The 16,473-nt window shown below is 48.4% G+C and overlaps 1 protein-coding gene across 3 annotated transcripts in view; it reads left to right on the forward strand.

Moving 5' to 3' along the window:
* Window positions 1–16,473, forward strand: part of Vac14 (VAC14 component of PIKFYVE complex) — a 102,814-nt gene that overhangs the window by 51,635 nt on the left and 34,706 nt on the right. For all 3 annotated transcript variants that reach the window (XM_034522500.1, XM_076915888.1, XM_076915887.1), the window contains exon 14: window positions 11,870–12,002. In XM_034522500.1, coding sequence (XP_034378391.1) covers window positions 11,870–12,002 — 133 coding nt within the window. The remainder of the gene's footprint in view (window positions 1–11,869; window positions 12,003–16,473) is intronic.

Raw genomic sequence — 16,473 nt, forward strand, 5'->3', positions numbered from 1 at the left:
TATTTCCCTGAAGGCTCTGGCCTAAAAAATGCTAGTACTGACTGAGTCTTATTCTAGCCCAGGAAGTCACTTATAAATCTGTTCTGCCATTTATGAGGGTCAGTAGATTGCCTGCCCATGGTCTTCTACCACAAGAGACAGAGCCCTCCTGCCTCCTGGCTCACACACCATTAGCCCCCTGAAGAGACCCTCACAACCCTTTTCTCTCATCTTTGGCACTTTTGATGTTTTTGAACCACTGAGTAAGCACAAAACCCTCTGAAGCAATTTCTCCACAGGCAGGCAGCCAGCCAGGGCCTTCAGTCTTGGGTCTCACAGGTGGAAGAAAGCTAGGCAGCCATTTCCTCCTCACTGAAGCTCAGAATAGCTCAGCATGGCAGGCAGCCCAGGCAAGAGACAGGATAATTCAAACAGGCTGTTTCCGGGCTGTTCTTGCAAGTAAAGGTAGCCAAGGCGTTCATACTGCTTGTTCTTCAGGTTCCTTCAGGATGTCAGGTAGCTCTCCTCCCTGGCCACACTGCCCACCCAGCTCCTCCCTCCCTCAGCCCCGTGAGCCTTAAAAAGGCCCAAAGACACAGGTTGGTAGGAAATTACCTGGTGGGTCTTGGATGTTTGCCAAGTCTTTGTCCCTTAAACCCCTCATGTCATCTAGACACCAGAACCTCATTAGAATCTCATGGACTCATAACCTTTCAGTGACATTGTTCCTCCTGCAGCTCTATGGCATTCTGGGCCCTAGCCCCAGGCCCATATTATACCTGCACTGCCCCAGTAGAAGCTCCTAATGTTTGGCCAGAAACCATGCCCAGTGTCTGAGAAGTTCAGAGTATTTTCAGAGTGCCACAGGCCTTGGTGCACCCCTGGATATGCTGAGTCAAGTCACATGTGCTGAGAACACCTATCCATGACAAAGAAAGCCATGGTTCACTTAAGCCCTGTAGCAGGAAGCACATAGGAGCCCAGACTTTAGACTCTCCTGCTGCATGCTCTCCCTGATGGGTTAGAACGATAAACTCTAGCAGCAGCCTGCCTTCCTCCCTCCCGCTTCCCCAGGATGCCATCACATCCTCACTCAGGCGACCAGCTTTTCCTGGGCAGTCATTAGCTGTGGTCAAGGAAATAGCTCCCATATCCTGATGCCAGGACCCCTGCTGTGGCTCCCACCTCCTGTCTCTCAGCAGAGGAGTTTACTGTGTACCCTCTGTCTCCAAGTCAGCATATAGGGGCCAGCCCCAAACTTGGGGACAGATGACAGAGATCAAATGTAGTGGTGCAGAACTGTGGGATCTACGTGAGGTAGAGAGAAGGCTTTTCCTTATGTAGGAGAGATGGGGCCAGGGAGGAGCCCAGAAGAGAGGAGCCCTGCAGTGGCCCTCAGCCCTTCCTCCCCAGGAGACAGCAAGGTAGAGGATAGAGAGCATCTTGTCCATCCCCAGAGTGACAGCAACAATATCCTTGAGCAGACTGGGGTACCTAATGTTCCCAGGACCCTCAGTGGTCCTTCCCTTCATCTGTAATCATGTTTTCTCTTCCTCCCAAGCATAGAGAAGTCGATACTGAAATGTGGGTTCATGCTACTAAGGGTATGAGCCAAGAAACTGCTTTGGGAATCCCACCCTAGAGCTGGGGTCCTACAAGGTTTCTCAGAGCACTGGGATATCAAAATCACACTGCTGCTTAGAGACAAGAGCTGAGGAAACTTGCATGGCAGAGAGAACTCTGAATCTTGGCTCCTTGAACCACCAAAATGGGTAGGCGGCTAACGAGGCTGACGGGGTAGAGACTCTTACCGTGGCCTGCAGAAACTATCAGAATAGCTCACCTCAGCCAGAGACACTCAGAAATCCTAGGAAAAACAACAAAACATCCCAGATGGTAAGAAAGTCAGTCCTGGGAAGAATCCCAGGGAAGTGCCTATGGCCAGTTCTGTGATTTCTTTCACAAACGCATGATCCTAGGAGTCACAGCATTAGCCTGAGCCAGTTGTGGAACTTGGAGCTCTGAGACCCTCTGGGCAGATGCATTCATACGTGCACATCTGCAGCTGCCATCAGAGTTTACAAGTGCATTCATGGCTCTGGAAGGTCAAGATCAAATCAGTAATAAAGGAATGCAGGAAACCAGTCTGTCCTCTGCCCTCTCCTGGCACCGCTGCCTTATGGGATGTTGTTGAGGTCAGAAAGCATGCAGGAAGTGTTCTCATTCCTCTGCTGGCCACTCTTCCCAGAGTACTTCCCAGGCATGCACTGTGGTTCTGTCTCCTATGCACCCATGCACATGGACAGAGGACAGCCCTCCTTCCTGTCTCGAGTCCAGCCTTATACCTCTCTAGGACACAGCTCTGAGAACCTGAGACAGTAGTGCTGTATCCCCTAAGAAGAAGTCATTTCACTCTCCTCCATGCAGGAACTTTCTAGAAGGCAACGTCAGGGCATCTGCAGGGAAACCAATAGCCCCTCCTTCACATTAAATCTGTAAACTCAAGCGGTGAAGATCCCACACAGTGGTAGGGGAAAAAGACCCATCACATGCCTGAGTGAGTGCTGTGTTAGCCCAGATGCACCACTACAGTGGTCCCCAGGGCGCTGGAGGAGAAAGAGTTGGCCATATAGGATTTTTCCTCTCGCCTGACTTAGCATAAACATCTCTCTCCCTCCAGCACAGAGACCCACGTCTGGATCCCAACTCCTTTGTTCTTGACCAGAAAGGAACTACCTTCAGAGTGACAGGAGAGCTGCCTAGGCAAGGGCCTCTGAGCAAAGCCAGCTCCCTCCCTGGGGGCTCCTGGGCTTAGCTCACTGTATATCATTTCTACCTGACTTAAGAAATCTGCAGGTGTATTGACAGGTTGTGGGAAGAAGGGGCAGTAAGCAGGCCTCTGTGGACCCACCCTGACCCAGAGCACTCACAAAACAGTAGGACCCAGGAGCTCCCAGCATTCATTCCCCACCCCCAACCCCCACCCAAGGCCTTAGACAGTTCTGCTCTCAGGTAGATAGCAGGTCTGGGGAGACCCAGGTGTCCTCTGGATCCTCAGCCAAGCATCAGTGACAATCTGGGCTGAGGGTCATGGCTGGTCTGAAAGTTGGCCTGAAATTCTAGGCTGCCATGACTTGCCTTCTTGTTGTGGCCCATTTTTTTCTTTTCTTTCCTTTTCTTTTCTCTTCTCCTCTTCTCCTCTTCTCTCTTCTTTTTCTTTTCTTTTTAAAGCAGGGTCTCATGTATTCCGGGTTAGACTTAAATTCATCAGGTATCCAAGGATAATCTTAATTTTTAAGTCATCCAACCTCCACCTCCCCTATGCTGGGATTACAGGTATGTATGCACCACCACTAGGGAGGAGCTAGGGATGGCTTTGTACAGGCTCAGCAAGCACCCAGCACCACTGATCCCCAACGCTACTCATGGCTAAAAACTAATCAAGGCAACATACCCTTCAGGGATCACTTGTCTGAAATGTCTCCACCTCTGTGTCTATAAAGGGCAAAGGTAAAATGTTTCAATTCCATTTCATTCCCTGCATCTCAGGCCAGTGTGACCAGATGTCAGCAGTGTCTTCCTGTCAACAGACAAACAAGTCCTGGAAGAAACCCAGGAGGCTTTCAGGAACTAGGCCATTTCTCCCCATAGTAACAGTGGTTACAATAGCTGCCAACATTTTGCCATGTGCTTATTAAAACTGGCACTGTGCTAAGCCCTCTATAGGACTGTTCACCTGGATCACTCTAGCTCCATCCAGTACCTCTGAGAGGAGCATGCTTTAGTCCCTTGATCGAGGGTGGTGACAGGCATTTGTATCTGGCTATGTAACACCATACTCAGAGGAGCACAGGGATCCCACTTACAGCCCTTGAAGGTTTCTTCACCTAAGGAGAGGGGGAGGAGGCACCTAGCTAGCAGTCTGAGCTGGTCTTGGTGCCCTCTTCCCAGCTGTGGCCCAGCCTGCTCTAGAATTCCCTAGTTCTTCACAGTGATTCCAAGGACCCCATTCTGGCCTCTCACTACATAGAGCCTCATTTCCTGTCCTGCCTTCAGCTTACTATAACACAGCTGACCATATCACATATGGTGTGATATGTAACCATATCACGGCTTCTCCAAAAGCCTTGCCTCTTGCTTTTTGAACCTCAAAGGTCTCTGCCTATACATCTTTCACCTTCTAGGAGGCAGCAGAAACATCTGCTACCTGTTGCCTATAGTGGGTTCCTGCTTCAGGCACTACCTCCTCATCTTCTAAACTGAGCTGGAGTGCTAGGAGTCTCCAGAAGCTACTCCATAGGCAGGGCTAAGATCAAGCAATACTCTGCAGTGAGAAACTGCCCTGATATCCGTCCTTAGTAACACTGGATCCCTCAGGTCAGTTCTGATGACATCCTCTGCAAGGCTGCCTCCCCTGTAGCCCTTCAAGCTTGTCAGGGTGGATGGTGAAACTGACCTGTTTCCTTTTAGCTCAAGGTGCAGAGGTATGGGTTTCCAAATCTGAACTAGCCCAGAGTCATAAGAAATGCAAGCACACAGATCATCCCCGCTTCTAGACTCAGATTTTACCAGGATTACCAAATGTCTTGTATGCACATCTCAGGCTACAAGAGCTAGGTTTTTATTTACATATGAGTTCCTAACAGCAGGTACCCAGCAAGGATGAGAGATGGTCAAAATAAAGGATGGCTGGGAACAAACAGGACACCAAGAATGAGCTGATGTTCCCCAGGCCCATTGTCTGGGAAGGTGTCCCTTGGTCCTGCATCCAAGACTCCTTGTTGGTTGGTCTTGTCAGTCCTAGCCCTCTCCCTTTAGCACCCACCTTGGCCTTAGCCCTTGCTTCAATGGCAGCCCCTTCCTGATAGCAGGTGGCAGTGTGAACCCACCACTACCCTAAAAGCTGGGAATTACCCCTGAGCCCTTCCTTCTTTGACCCATTATCTTGTCTTGTGAGCCAGACATCGGAAATGCCTCCCAGATCTGGGTGAGGTTCCAGCTATTATCTTGGGTGCTTACTTCCAGGACCAGGTTGCTGGGTTGGTGTTGAGACCTTTCATCCATGAAGCCATGGAAGGGTTGCTACCTCCAGTTGTACAACTTCTCTTTAAAAAAGAAAAGCCTAGCTTGGCCCCCTTCTCTCCCAGCCACTTAGTTCTGTGGGGAAGTTGCTCCTTCCCCTTCCTCCCCTTTGACCTGGGCTAGCTTCCCAGTCATTTCCCCTTCCGTGAAGTACTTTTTGTTGTTATTGTTTGCTTGTTTTATTTTGAGACAGGGTTTCCCTAGGTAGCCCTGGGTGTCTTAGAGCTCCCTATGTGGACCAGGATGGCCTGGAATTCTCAGAGATCCTCCTGCCTCTGCATTCAGAATGCTGAGATTAAAGGGGTGCACCACCACACCCAGCTTCATAAAGTACTTTCTGTGCCGAGAATAGACTGTATTCCTCTCCCCTAACACAGATGAGAGGCCAGCCGTCTCCATGGCCTGGCTAAAAATGGCAGCAACAAAGTCCAGGTCTAACCTGTTCCCTTGGCCTTCTAGGTGTGCTTTCTTTCCGCAGCCACTAGCCCTTTCCCTGCCTTCTCAAGGCAGCAAATCCTAATGGCTCTTGAGTTGAGCTGCTCAGATCCATGGGCCTGACCTCAGCAGAGAAGCGGGTAGAGAAGTGGAGTCTGAGCTTGGTGGCTAATGTTTTAGCATCTGGTTCTGTTGCACTATAACTCGGGTTGTGTAATTGAGGCCAGAGCTATTTTTATCCTGACATGTGAGGCTCCTTCACGTCATAGCCACAAAACTCAATCAATCCAAAACATCCCAGGAAAGGCTGTTTGTGAGCCACTCTGCAGATTCTCATGTCGCCACATCAGGTTTCACTTAGCAACATCTGCAGGGCTGGCTCCCCAGCCACCACCACACCGGCCTGCCTTTGTATACAGAGGGCTCCCCACAGCATCTGTCTGCCCCTGAGCAGTCAGTCATGTGAGCTTCTTTTCAGAGCCCCACAGGCTTCTTCCTTGCCCAGACCAGAACTACAAGGCAGATTTTTATGACTAAGGGACTGCACTCTCCCTCACATCCCTGTGGTCATTGGGTCAGGAAATGGAAATCCTGCCCTTCTCAGCCCTTCAGGAAGAGCCCCTGAGACACACAACCCTGTCCTGTCCTTCCTGGCCTGCTGGTTTTCACCAAAGCAATCTGTTCACCATTTGAGTGGACCTACAGAACTGTACTGTAGGTAATGCTGAGGGAGGAGTTTGCTACTACACCTCTGTCCAGATACAGATCTGGACGGCCTTCCCTGAATCAGGCCACTGAGCCCAGCTCTGCCTATCCTCAGGCCTGTAGAGCACTAGCTCTGCTTGAAACAGAGCCACTACAGACTGCACAACCAGATGAACAAGAGCCAGAGGTGGGCGGAAGAGGCTGGTGGAGGAATGCTTGAGCTGCCCCCTGGGAGGTGCAGGCTGCAGTGAGGCAGAAGTCAGTGCAGTCACACTCCTGGGCCAGTTTGTTCCTTCCAACTCCCTCCCAAGCTCCACAGCCCTGGCCAAAAACCATGAGGTTCTAGATAGGGCAGGTGACTCAAGAGGACACTGAGTTGGATTACTGGGAACTGAGGAACTTATTAGATGTTTCTTAAACACAAAAGACGAAAGAGGCAGAGAAGGCAACAACATGGTAGGAGATCCAAGGAGAGAGTTCAAGACCTAGCAGCAGAGACACCATGGTAAGCTCTCTAAAGAAAATCGGTGTTCACATGGCAGAAGAGGGAGACTCTTTTTATGCCTTTTTGGGCTAGGAGAGAAGTTCACCTCAAGAGTCTGCACCTAAGCTCTCTGATTTCCCAGACAGCAGCAGGAATGGGGTGCAGAGCAGGATGTGGCACCTCTTTGATCTAAACTCACTTTTCAGGTGAGATATGATGGCATGGGCAAGTCGGCTCACTGGAGGCACAGACACTGTCCCATCTGAGGTTGTTGGTATCTCTGAGGGGAGGCCTGAACAGAGGCCAGAGTCTTACAGGCTTACAGGAGCCTTCTTTCTTGGGTTTTCCAGACACTAGGCCTGATGGCTGCTGAGGTCAGAGGAGGTTGGGCAAAGATAAAACCAAGGTGGCGAGAGCTCTCACAGACCCTGCCGCTGTCACCAGTGAGCACTGACAGCTCCCCTTTCTTGCCTGGGACTCGAGATTTGCATGGGTGTGGTGTCTTCCTGGCAAGTGAGGTTCTTAGGTCAGAAGCACTGTTCCTGGTGGCTGTACTCTCAATACAGGCCAAGCTGGGGCTCTGGGTGGCCCCCCCTAAATTGCCATAAGCTTCTCATCAGCTGAGTCTTGGGAAAGGTACATGGCTCCAGTAGGGGATCTTTGGCTTTTTCCTGTGTGTAGTCTTTGAACAAAGGGCTTACCTGAAGGACTAAGTTCACAGGTTTTTCCAGAGGGCACTGCTCCTAAGAACTAGAGTCACTTGTCCCATGTGCTTTTCTATCTCTCCACTAAAGGCCACCACCATTTAGCCTAGGCACTGAGAGTCCATTTGGACCAATGAGAGGCCTTCCTAAGAAGAGCAGAAATGTGTCCCAGGTAACCCCAAGCCATCTCTCCTGTTGTCCTTGACCAGTCTGTTAGCTGAGGTGGAATGGGTCACAGATAACTCCTTCTCTTTCTCCCTGAGCACCCCAACAGAATTCTGTGAGTTTGAGATCCCAATTCTCCCTGCATGTCCAGCCTGTTCTTGCAAGGCATGAAAGCAGTCTGCTCCACATAGTGCTTCAGGACAGGAGACATTTGCTGATGTCACACTCACCCCATTTATTGAGCACGACGTGTGGCAGGCATTGCCCAGCACATTATGTGTGTCATCTCAGGTCTTGGGCACTCTTACTGCCCCTACTTATAGATTAAGAAACTGAGGCCAAGCCGGGCAGTGGTGGCGCATGCCTTTAATCCCAGCACTTGGGAGGCAGAGGCAGGCGGATTTCTGAGTTCAAGACCAGCCTGGTCTACAGAGTGAGTTCCAGGACAGCCAGGGCTATACAGAGAAACCTTGTCTCGAAAAACAAAACAAAACAAAAACAAAACAAATAAACAAAAAAAAAAAAAACCCTTGAGACTTAATATGATATTAAAAAAAAAAAAAGAAAGAAAGAAAGAAAAAAAAAAACTGAGGCCAAGCACCTTGTTTGGTGCTTGCTTTTCCATGTCCCTGTGAGGCTGAACTCCAGTGTTCCCAGAGTCCCCAGCTCCTTAGGGCTCCCAGATGGCCACAGCCAGGGAGGACTTATTTATGGTTACTCTATTCATTGGTCCTTTTGTTTAAGTACTTCGAAGCCTAGTGGCCTTAGGCCTGGAAGTAGGCTGACCCTGGAGAAGCAAGAAGGAGACAGAGACTCAGATAATGCAGAGATATACACCCAGGAGAAGCTTGCTGTTTGCTGGATTCCTGTCCACATGTCCCTGGGAGTGTGGGATAGGTAGGCAGGCATGACAGCCACCACTTAATTTATCTCCTGTGGGTGAGGATGGGAGGCGGGGCTGCCACAACAGCTGTGTCTTCAGCCACCTCTTCTGAGATCAGCCCAGCTGGGCATGAGGTTACTTGATCTGTAAGAATTTGACACAATTCTGCAAACAGCCCCTCTGGGCCAGGGAACAGAGACTGTTTGCCATTCCAAAGTCACTCAGGACCAGGACAGCCAGACTGCCTTCAACAGGACCCGGAGCAATGCAGAACAAACACCAGAAGGGCAGAATGTGGCCTGCCCTTAAGCTGGCTCTCCACTCAGGGCTCCGCGGTGCAGTTGTCTGGGAGGCTGTTGTTTAGAAAAGGCTTGGGATTCATGATTTGGAAGTATGCAGGGTTGTGTAGAGAGGTCTTGGGGTTGAAGGTAACAGCGTTTGGAGGTACAAGGGTCTGTTGAGAGTCTTTAAGTAGTGAGAATGACAGGTTTTAAGGCTGCAGCATCTGCAGCTTGGGGAAGGGGAAGAAAAATGAAAAATGCCTTCTAGCTCCCAGCCACTCCTCTATAAAGATGAAGAGGAAACACAAAGCAGGACTCCTGGGGTGTTTCAGTGCCTCTGTGGCCACTGGCAACCATCAGCTCCTTTGGGAGACTCATTGTGGTGCCCTGGTTGGTCTTTACATTCTTTTATGCACTTGGTCTGACTCTTCTGGAGGTTCATATGTGCTCCCACAGCCAAGCATGATCTCCAGGGACCCCTGCATCTACCTACCTTGTGTGAGTGCCTGCCTGCCCTTTCAGGAAAAGAGGCTTCCAAACCAGAGAGGCCAGATCAGAAATTGACGGTGTCTGCTGCCTCAGTTGGCCCTGTTTACCTTACCATCTCAAAAGCTTGAGCAGCCCAAGGGAAAAAATGACATATTGGACTTATTTTGGGGCTGACGGTGTATCTCATTGGCAGAAGCTCCCTAGCACACGTGTGTGGGGCCTTGCAGCACCACAGAAAGTTTTGTTTTGTTTTGTTTTGTTTTGCAGTTTAACTCAGGACCTTGAACTAAGTAGGCAAATGCTCTTACCACCAAAATGTCTCTGAGCCCAAATAGTTTTGTTTAGAGGATAGTATCAAGAAAGCAGACTGGAGATGTAGCTTTGTAGTGAAGCATGTTCCTGACAAGAAGTGGGGAGAAACCCGCAGAATAGGAGAAAATGTTTCTAAGCTGCCTACCTGATAGAACCTCATATGTGAGGAACTCTAATAACAATAAAGGCAAGTAATTCAGTTTTGAAAATAGGCAAAGGAATTGAGTAGCTGGATTTATGAGATAAACACAGGAATTGTATGTATTATCACCAGGGAATTACAAATCAAAGCCACAGTGGAATACCACTTTCCATCCACTAGGGAGGCCATAGTGAATGGCAGGTGACACATACTAGAGAGGATGTCAAGAAGGTAGAGGTCTGGTACAGCCAATGTGGAAAGTGGCCTGGAGAGGGTTCCCTCAGGGCCCAACAGTTTTATTCCTAGGAATAGCCAAGAGAAAGGAAACCCATCCCTAGAGAACTCATGACTGCTTATAGCAGCATTATTCACACTAGCTATGAGTGGAAGCTACCAGGTACTCGCCACTTAATGAATTAACAGATGCAATATGATATGCTTATTGTTCAGTGATAAGAATGAAAAATAGATATATACAACCAAATGAGCCTTGAATTTATGCTGCATGAAAGAACCCATTATTAGGTCCCATTTATTCATGCAAATGTCCAGAATAGACCAGTTCATAGATATAAGGAGTTCTCAGGGCTTAGAGGAGAGACTGGGAAGTGAAAGTAACAGGTGCAGGATTTCAGTAGAAGGGTAATTAGGGTATTCCACAGTTAGTGATGGATTCTGTACAACTTTAAGAATATTCTGAGAACTTGTAAATGGTATGCTTTGAAAGGCATATTTTACGGGGCAAGAATGAGATTCTAATAAAGCTGTTACTTTTGACAAAGATGCATTGGGCAGACTGAGAAATCCCCCCATCCTTGACACTTCTTTTCAGCACTGTGGTTAGGGCCACCATGCATTAAAAAAGGAAGGAGGATCCTGTGGGATTTGAGCAGCCCACACCAGAATAAGCCCAACCTCCCATCAGCCTTCCCCTTGTTCCCCCAGTGCTGGAAGCTTCACCAAGGGCACATATGCAAGAGCAGGCTGAAGCAGGGGTGGTGTGAGGCTTTCAGCTGAGGCATGGGAAAGCCATGCTCCCTGTATCACACACACAGCCAGCCAGGGCTTTGAGGCTGGAGGAGTTCTACCCCAGAACACCTTTACCTACTTCCCAGTGCTAGGCAATGCTTCAGACATGTCACCGTCTGCTTTGTGTTGTCTTTAGCCCAGTCATTGTGTGCACTGTGTAGTTCTTTTCTCCGCACTAGGGAAGGGATTTTGTCTTATGCCCCTAGGGGGCTACCAGCTTTGTTGACCATGGAGTAGTTGCACCTGTCTAATCTCTCTTTTGTTTGTTTTTGTCATTTTGGTCTTTTTGAGAAAGGGTCGGGCTGGAGAGATGGCTCAGCCGTTAAAGGCTAGGCTCACAACCAAAAATATAAGAGAAAGGGTCTCTCTACATAACTCTGTCCTAGAACTCACTACATAGACCAGGCTAGCCTCAAACTCATAGAGATCCCCCTGCCCTCCCTTGCTTCCCAATGGTTGAGATTAAAGGCATGCACCACCATGCCCAGCTGTCTGTCTAACCTCTTTATGCTCTGACTGGCCATTGTTCTTAATTGTGCAAATTAAACCCCACATATATCTAATTTGTTGGGATAATGAGGAGAATTTTGTTCATTTGTTTTTATTTTTAAGATTTATTTTTTTTAATCATATGTATATGTAACCATGTGTGGGCATGTGTAACTGTGTGTGGGTATGTACGCATGAGTACAGACTCCCATGAAAGTTAGAAGATGGTGTCAGAGCCACTGGAGTTACAGGTGGTTTTGAGCTGCCTGATGTTGGTGCTGAAAATCAACCTCAAGTCTTCAATTCATGCCTGTAATCACAAGACCATCTCTCCAGGCCCCACTTCATTTTTATTACAGCACCTAATGGAGGTCTTACACATGAGATGTTGGTTAGAAGTAAACCAATAAATTGTATCTACTTAGGCATGCTCATAAAGTCTGTGTTTCCAGTCTGTGACCCTTCATTGGAGATATTTCTCTCTTTTCTTCACACACACACACACACACACACACACACACACACAGAGAGAGAGAGAGAGAGAGAGAGAGAGAGAGAGAGAGAGAGAGAGAGAGAGAGAAAGAAAGAAAGAATATGAGAATATGCCCTCTGGCACTTACAATTGTATTTTATTTCATTACCCTGTAGACACACAATCAGATTAAATCTTGGCTGTTTCTTTCTCTACAGGTACCAAAGGCTTAGAATGCTCTCCCTCCACTCCCACCATGAACTCCTACTTTTACAAGTTCATGATCAACCTTCTGCAGACATTCAGCAGTGAACGGAAGCTCCTGGAGGCCAGAGGCCCATTCATCATCAGGTCAGCCCTGTATGCCACAGCTTCGAATCTCCCACTGTTCACTGTGACAAAGCAGCCACCTGCTTTCTTTCTCTCTCCCCCTTTTTTTGGCTTCCCTCTTGACCAGTGGAATCAAAACCTCAAGGTTGTGGGGTTCTTAAATGTGGCTGAGGGTGCTTGGGGGTCAGACTGTATTGGTGTGACAACAAGGGTGCAGGAGCTGGGTAGTTCCAGCAGAGCCCAGTTTACACAGGACTTGGAGGCAAGAACGTACACGAAGAGTTCATTTTGCTGTGAACCCCAACACAAAGTTGAGCAGGCTCATAGATCCTTTCTCCTCGTCCTCTGGGGATTCAGTATATTCAGCATAGCAATCAGCTACTACTGTTCAGAGCTGAGTCCCCTCAAGAACTGTGTATAAGAGGGCATCAAGACCAGCCTCCAGTCCAGTCCTTACTCCACCCAACACAGCCAGAGAGGATCTCTTAACCATACTCAGAGGTCAGTCAGGAATTACATGTTGGGGAAGTGATGTGACCAGATTTCTGATTTGAAAGATTGTTGTGTTAGGAGAACAGGTTAGAAGGTCCAAGATGAATAGACAATTGGGAGGCTATGGTTTAGTGAGACTGACTGATTGTCAAAGGTGTGGACTGCAGGATGGACAAAGGGAAGGAGAGTCCAGACAGCATGCAGGTCCTGAGCCCTGAGTGAATTATAGAGAGTAAGGACAGTTACATGCTTGTGTTTGAGTGGCTTTGAGAACATGAAAAGTAAAATGTTGATGCAGCAGTTTGATGCTTCAAAGAGACACCTAGTTCTAAGATGCAAAGTGTGGAAATGGATGATGCAGTCAGTCAGTCAGTCTACAGACAATTGCTCAGCACCAGCCCTGTGCAGAGTGTGCTTGTAGTTGCTTCTGCCCTGTGGAGTTCTCATTTTTTAGGGAGTAAGGAATCCCGAGTGAGGGAAGAAGTCTGAGGTTAAGCCCTAAGAAGCTTTATATTTGGTAGTTGAGGAGGCTGGGAAGAGTCAGAAAGGTAGAAGGGGAAAAGAGAGAATCTGGGAGGAGGTTATGAGGGAAGATGAAGCCTGAAGAAGATTTGAGAGCTGACACAGAAGCCTGCTCAGCCTCAGAGTGAGCCCAGGGATGGGACAGGACAGGAAAAGGAGAAGAGGGAACTTGATGGAGGAAAACACAGGTTAGGTGACAGAGAATGAAGTTGAAGACACCCTGGGAACTGGGCCAAAGAACTGACCCATGAAAAAAGGACAGAGCAGCAGGAGGAAGGGCCTTCTGGTATCTCGGTCCCAAAAGGACGTCCCTATGCTGTGGGAGAGACTCCCATCCCTCGGCGCTCTGTGCATTTGAAGCCAGATAGTTCTTTATGGTGGAGCTTTAGGATGCTTAAACAACATCCCTGACCAATACCCACCAGATGCAAGTAGCACCTGCCCCCACCTGTTTGCAATAATCAACAGTATTCAGGGGCTGGGCAGGCAGCTCAGCTGTAGAGCATCTGTCCAGTGTGCTTGAGACTCAAGAGCATACCATTTGAGAACCACTGTAGTCTAGAAATGGCTGAAGTGGCAGTAGTGTCAGTGAGTCCTGGTAGAAATGGATCCTTCAGCTCACTGGCTAAAAGAAGAAAATCACTATGGTTTTCTTCCCATGGAGCTAGACAGTTCCAGTTAAGAGATTGAAGCAGACATTAGATATAACACAAGAGATCCACATACATCAGAACAATAGAATGTCCTCACATGAGTGACAGTTAACTTCAAGTGGTTTTCCAGACTGCAAAGGTGTCAGCACTCATGATGAGCAGTCCTTCTCTGGTAGACTGAACCAGTGGAGAGAGGGAGCTTTGGAAAAAGTAGGAGTAGCCAGTGGCAGCCTAGTGCCTTGGGATGAGAGCTCAAGCTGTTACCCAGCATCCCCAGTCTGTACAGAGCAGAAAAGCAGGTGGCATGGACATACTTGGGCCTCTTCCCTATTTGAGACTCCATGAAGCTGGTAACCAGGCCACGGCCATGTTTCTGTTTATAGACTTCAGGCCAGTAAGACTTTGCTGTCTTCTCAGTATCCCCTTAGTGTCTGAGAATGATACGAATTCTCTTTTTTTTTTTTTTTTTTGCTTACGAGAGAGTGCTTAAATAGCAATATGCCAACAAGGATTGCTTGGAGCTGGGCTGCAAACTCTTCACTCTGCTAATTTAGCATGCTATATTGTCCCTCTGGGACAGCTTGAAACCTCAAGGACTCCTGAACAGCTAGGGAACTGGGACCAGGACTACCTGGACCCAGCTCCTCTAATGGTTCAAGAGCAGGTCCCATAGGTCATGTCTCATCCTCTGGGGACTTGCATGGCAATCGCTTGCTGCTCCAGAGCTGAATTCCCTCAAGAATTCCCTCAGAGAAGGCATTAAGCCCAGCCTGCAGGCCAGGCCTCACCCCTCCCAGCACAGCTACAGAGGGTCTTTTAGCCCTGGCACTGGCACAACAATCCTTCACTACCGTCTCCCCTTGGCCTCTGCTTTAGCCATCCGCTTGTCTGCCACCATACCCAAAAAACAGCCTTTGGTACCCTGAGAGCCTGCTGTCTTCCAAGTCAGTACCCAGTCACTGCCAGCTGCTTAGTCTGTCTCAGACATCCAGTGTGAACTCTGAGGGTACCCAGGTCAGGGTCTGGCATCACACACACGCAGCTCCTCCTGCTTCCATAATTACACAAGAAATAAAGGCCTTTAGTGAGGTGCCGTGGTCAGCTGCTGTCCTGCATCTTCATTTATAGAATTCTTTTCTGCTGATAACTCTATAAAGAGGGAACACATTAGAACTAGGTATTGTTATTCACAGCTGTTATCTCAGCATTGAGGAAACTGAGGTAAAAGGATTGCTGTGAGTTCAAGGCCAGCCTAGGCTACATAGTGACCCAAGCATGCCTGAGCTACACTGGCTCAGTCAGTTAAGTACATGCTTCACAAACAAGGAGTTGTTCATATCCCCAAAGCTGACTTAAAAGCAAGACATGTCAGTGTTAATGTGTACCTGTTACTCTAGCATTTGGTGTGGGGGATGGCTAGATCCCTACATCAGGATGGCTAGATCCCTACATCAGGATGGCTAGATCCCTACATCAGGATGGCTAGATCCCTGAAACTCATTGACTATCTGGCCTGGATGAATTGATCAACTTCTGTTTCAATGAAAGACCTGGAGCCAATAGATAAATAAGTAAATCTGAAAAGCACTCAAGAAAAGATAGTGGACATTAACCTTGGGCCTCTTCATGTCAAAGAAAAGCCAGCATGAAGAGCATCTAATGGTGCACACACTAATGGAACCCCAGGCCCGTTGAGGAACACAGTAGATGGTTTTTCAACCCCTCCTTCGGCTGCTCAGTTGCTCCTCTTGGTCCCTAATTCTGCCCACTGAGAAAGATAAATGGTTGTTCCTGTGAACAAGTTAGACGCCATTATTAGTGCAGTGGTGTGTTTAGGGCCCAGGGCAGCTGCCATCTATGGGACGACAAAGGCATCCAGAGCTCTTGAAAACAAATATCTGGTAGATTCTCACTACTTAGAGAAAGAAACCGTTTTCCTCAGTCTCCTCACCCCACACTGTTTCGCAGAGTGCAGTCTTTCAGAGATACTTTCTCATTTGAGTTCCCTCCTCTCAGATGACTAGCTTGTCTTAAGTTGACATAAAAACTAGCCTGCTAACTTAGGTTCAAATCCCAATTTCTCTCAGTTGTAACATACGACATGCTTCCAAGTCCTTCTTGCTTTGTCCATAAAAGAAAAAAAAATGTTTTGTTTTTTTTTTTTTTGTTTGGTTTAGTTTGGTTTTTCAAGCAAAGTTTCCCTGTGTAGCCCTGGCTGTGCTGGAACTCACTCTGTAGACCAGGCTACCCTCGAACTCAGAGATCTACCTGCCTCTGCCTCCTGAGTGATAGGATTTTTAGAGGCATGTGCCGTCACCACCCAGCTAAAACACAAATGTTATTAGTGCCTGACTAGCCATTCTATGATGAAAGGGAACTGCTCTTCAGTCCCTGACATGAGCTTGGCCTCCACTTCCCCTGGTGGTCTGTGGAGAATGGGAACAGGCTTCATGGGAGGATGGGATAATTGAACCTTGTGTCCTAAAGCTAGCTTTGTTGCCCCAGTGCCCAGGGCACACACCAGCACCCAGCCCGGCCCCATTGAACCAACTTTGTCTAAAGTAGGTGTTGGTGTGCATTGCCCTCCTCCGGTCTCTTCCCACCCTTCATGCTAATGCTAGCTAAACAAGCCTAGGCCTTGTCTGCCTGTGAACCACCCCACTTATACACAGGAGAAAAGGAAAGGAGGGAGAAAAGCTAGCCTCTTTGATAAGCTGTGATATGAACTCCGGCATAACCCGACAGCTGTGATCTTTACAAGCCCGCTTCTGTGCTGGGAAGTAGCAAGTCTGAAGACACTCCACTCTGCCTGCCAACAGGGCCTC

Source organism: Arvicanthis niloticus, chromosome 18 (assembly GCF_011762505.2).
Source record: "Arvicanthis niloticus isolate mArvNil1 chromosome 18, mArvNil1.pat.X, whole genome shotgun sequence".
Lineage (NCBI taxonomy): Eukaryota > Metazoa > Chordata > Mammalia > Rodentia > Muridae > Arvicanthis > Arvicanthis niloticus.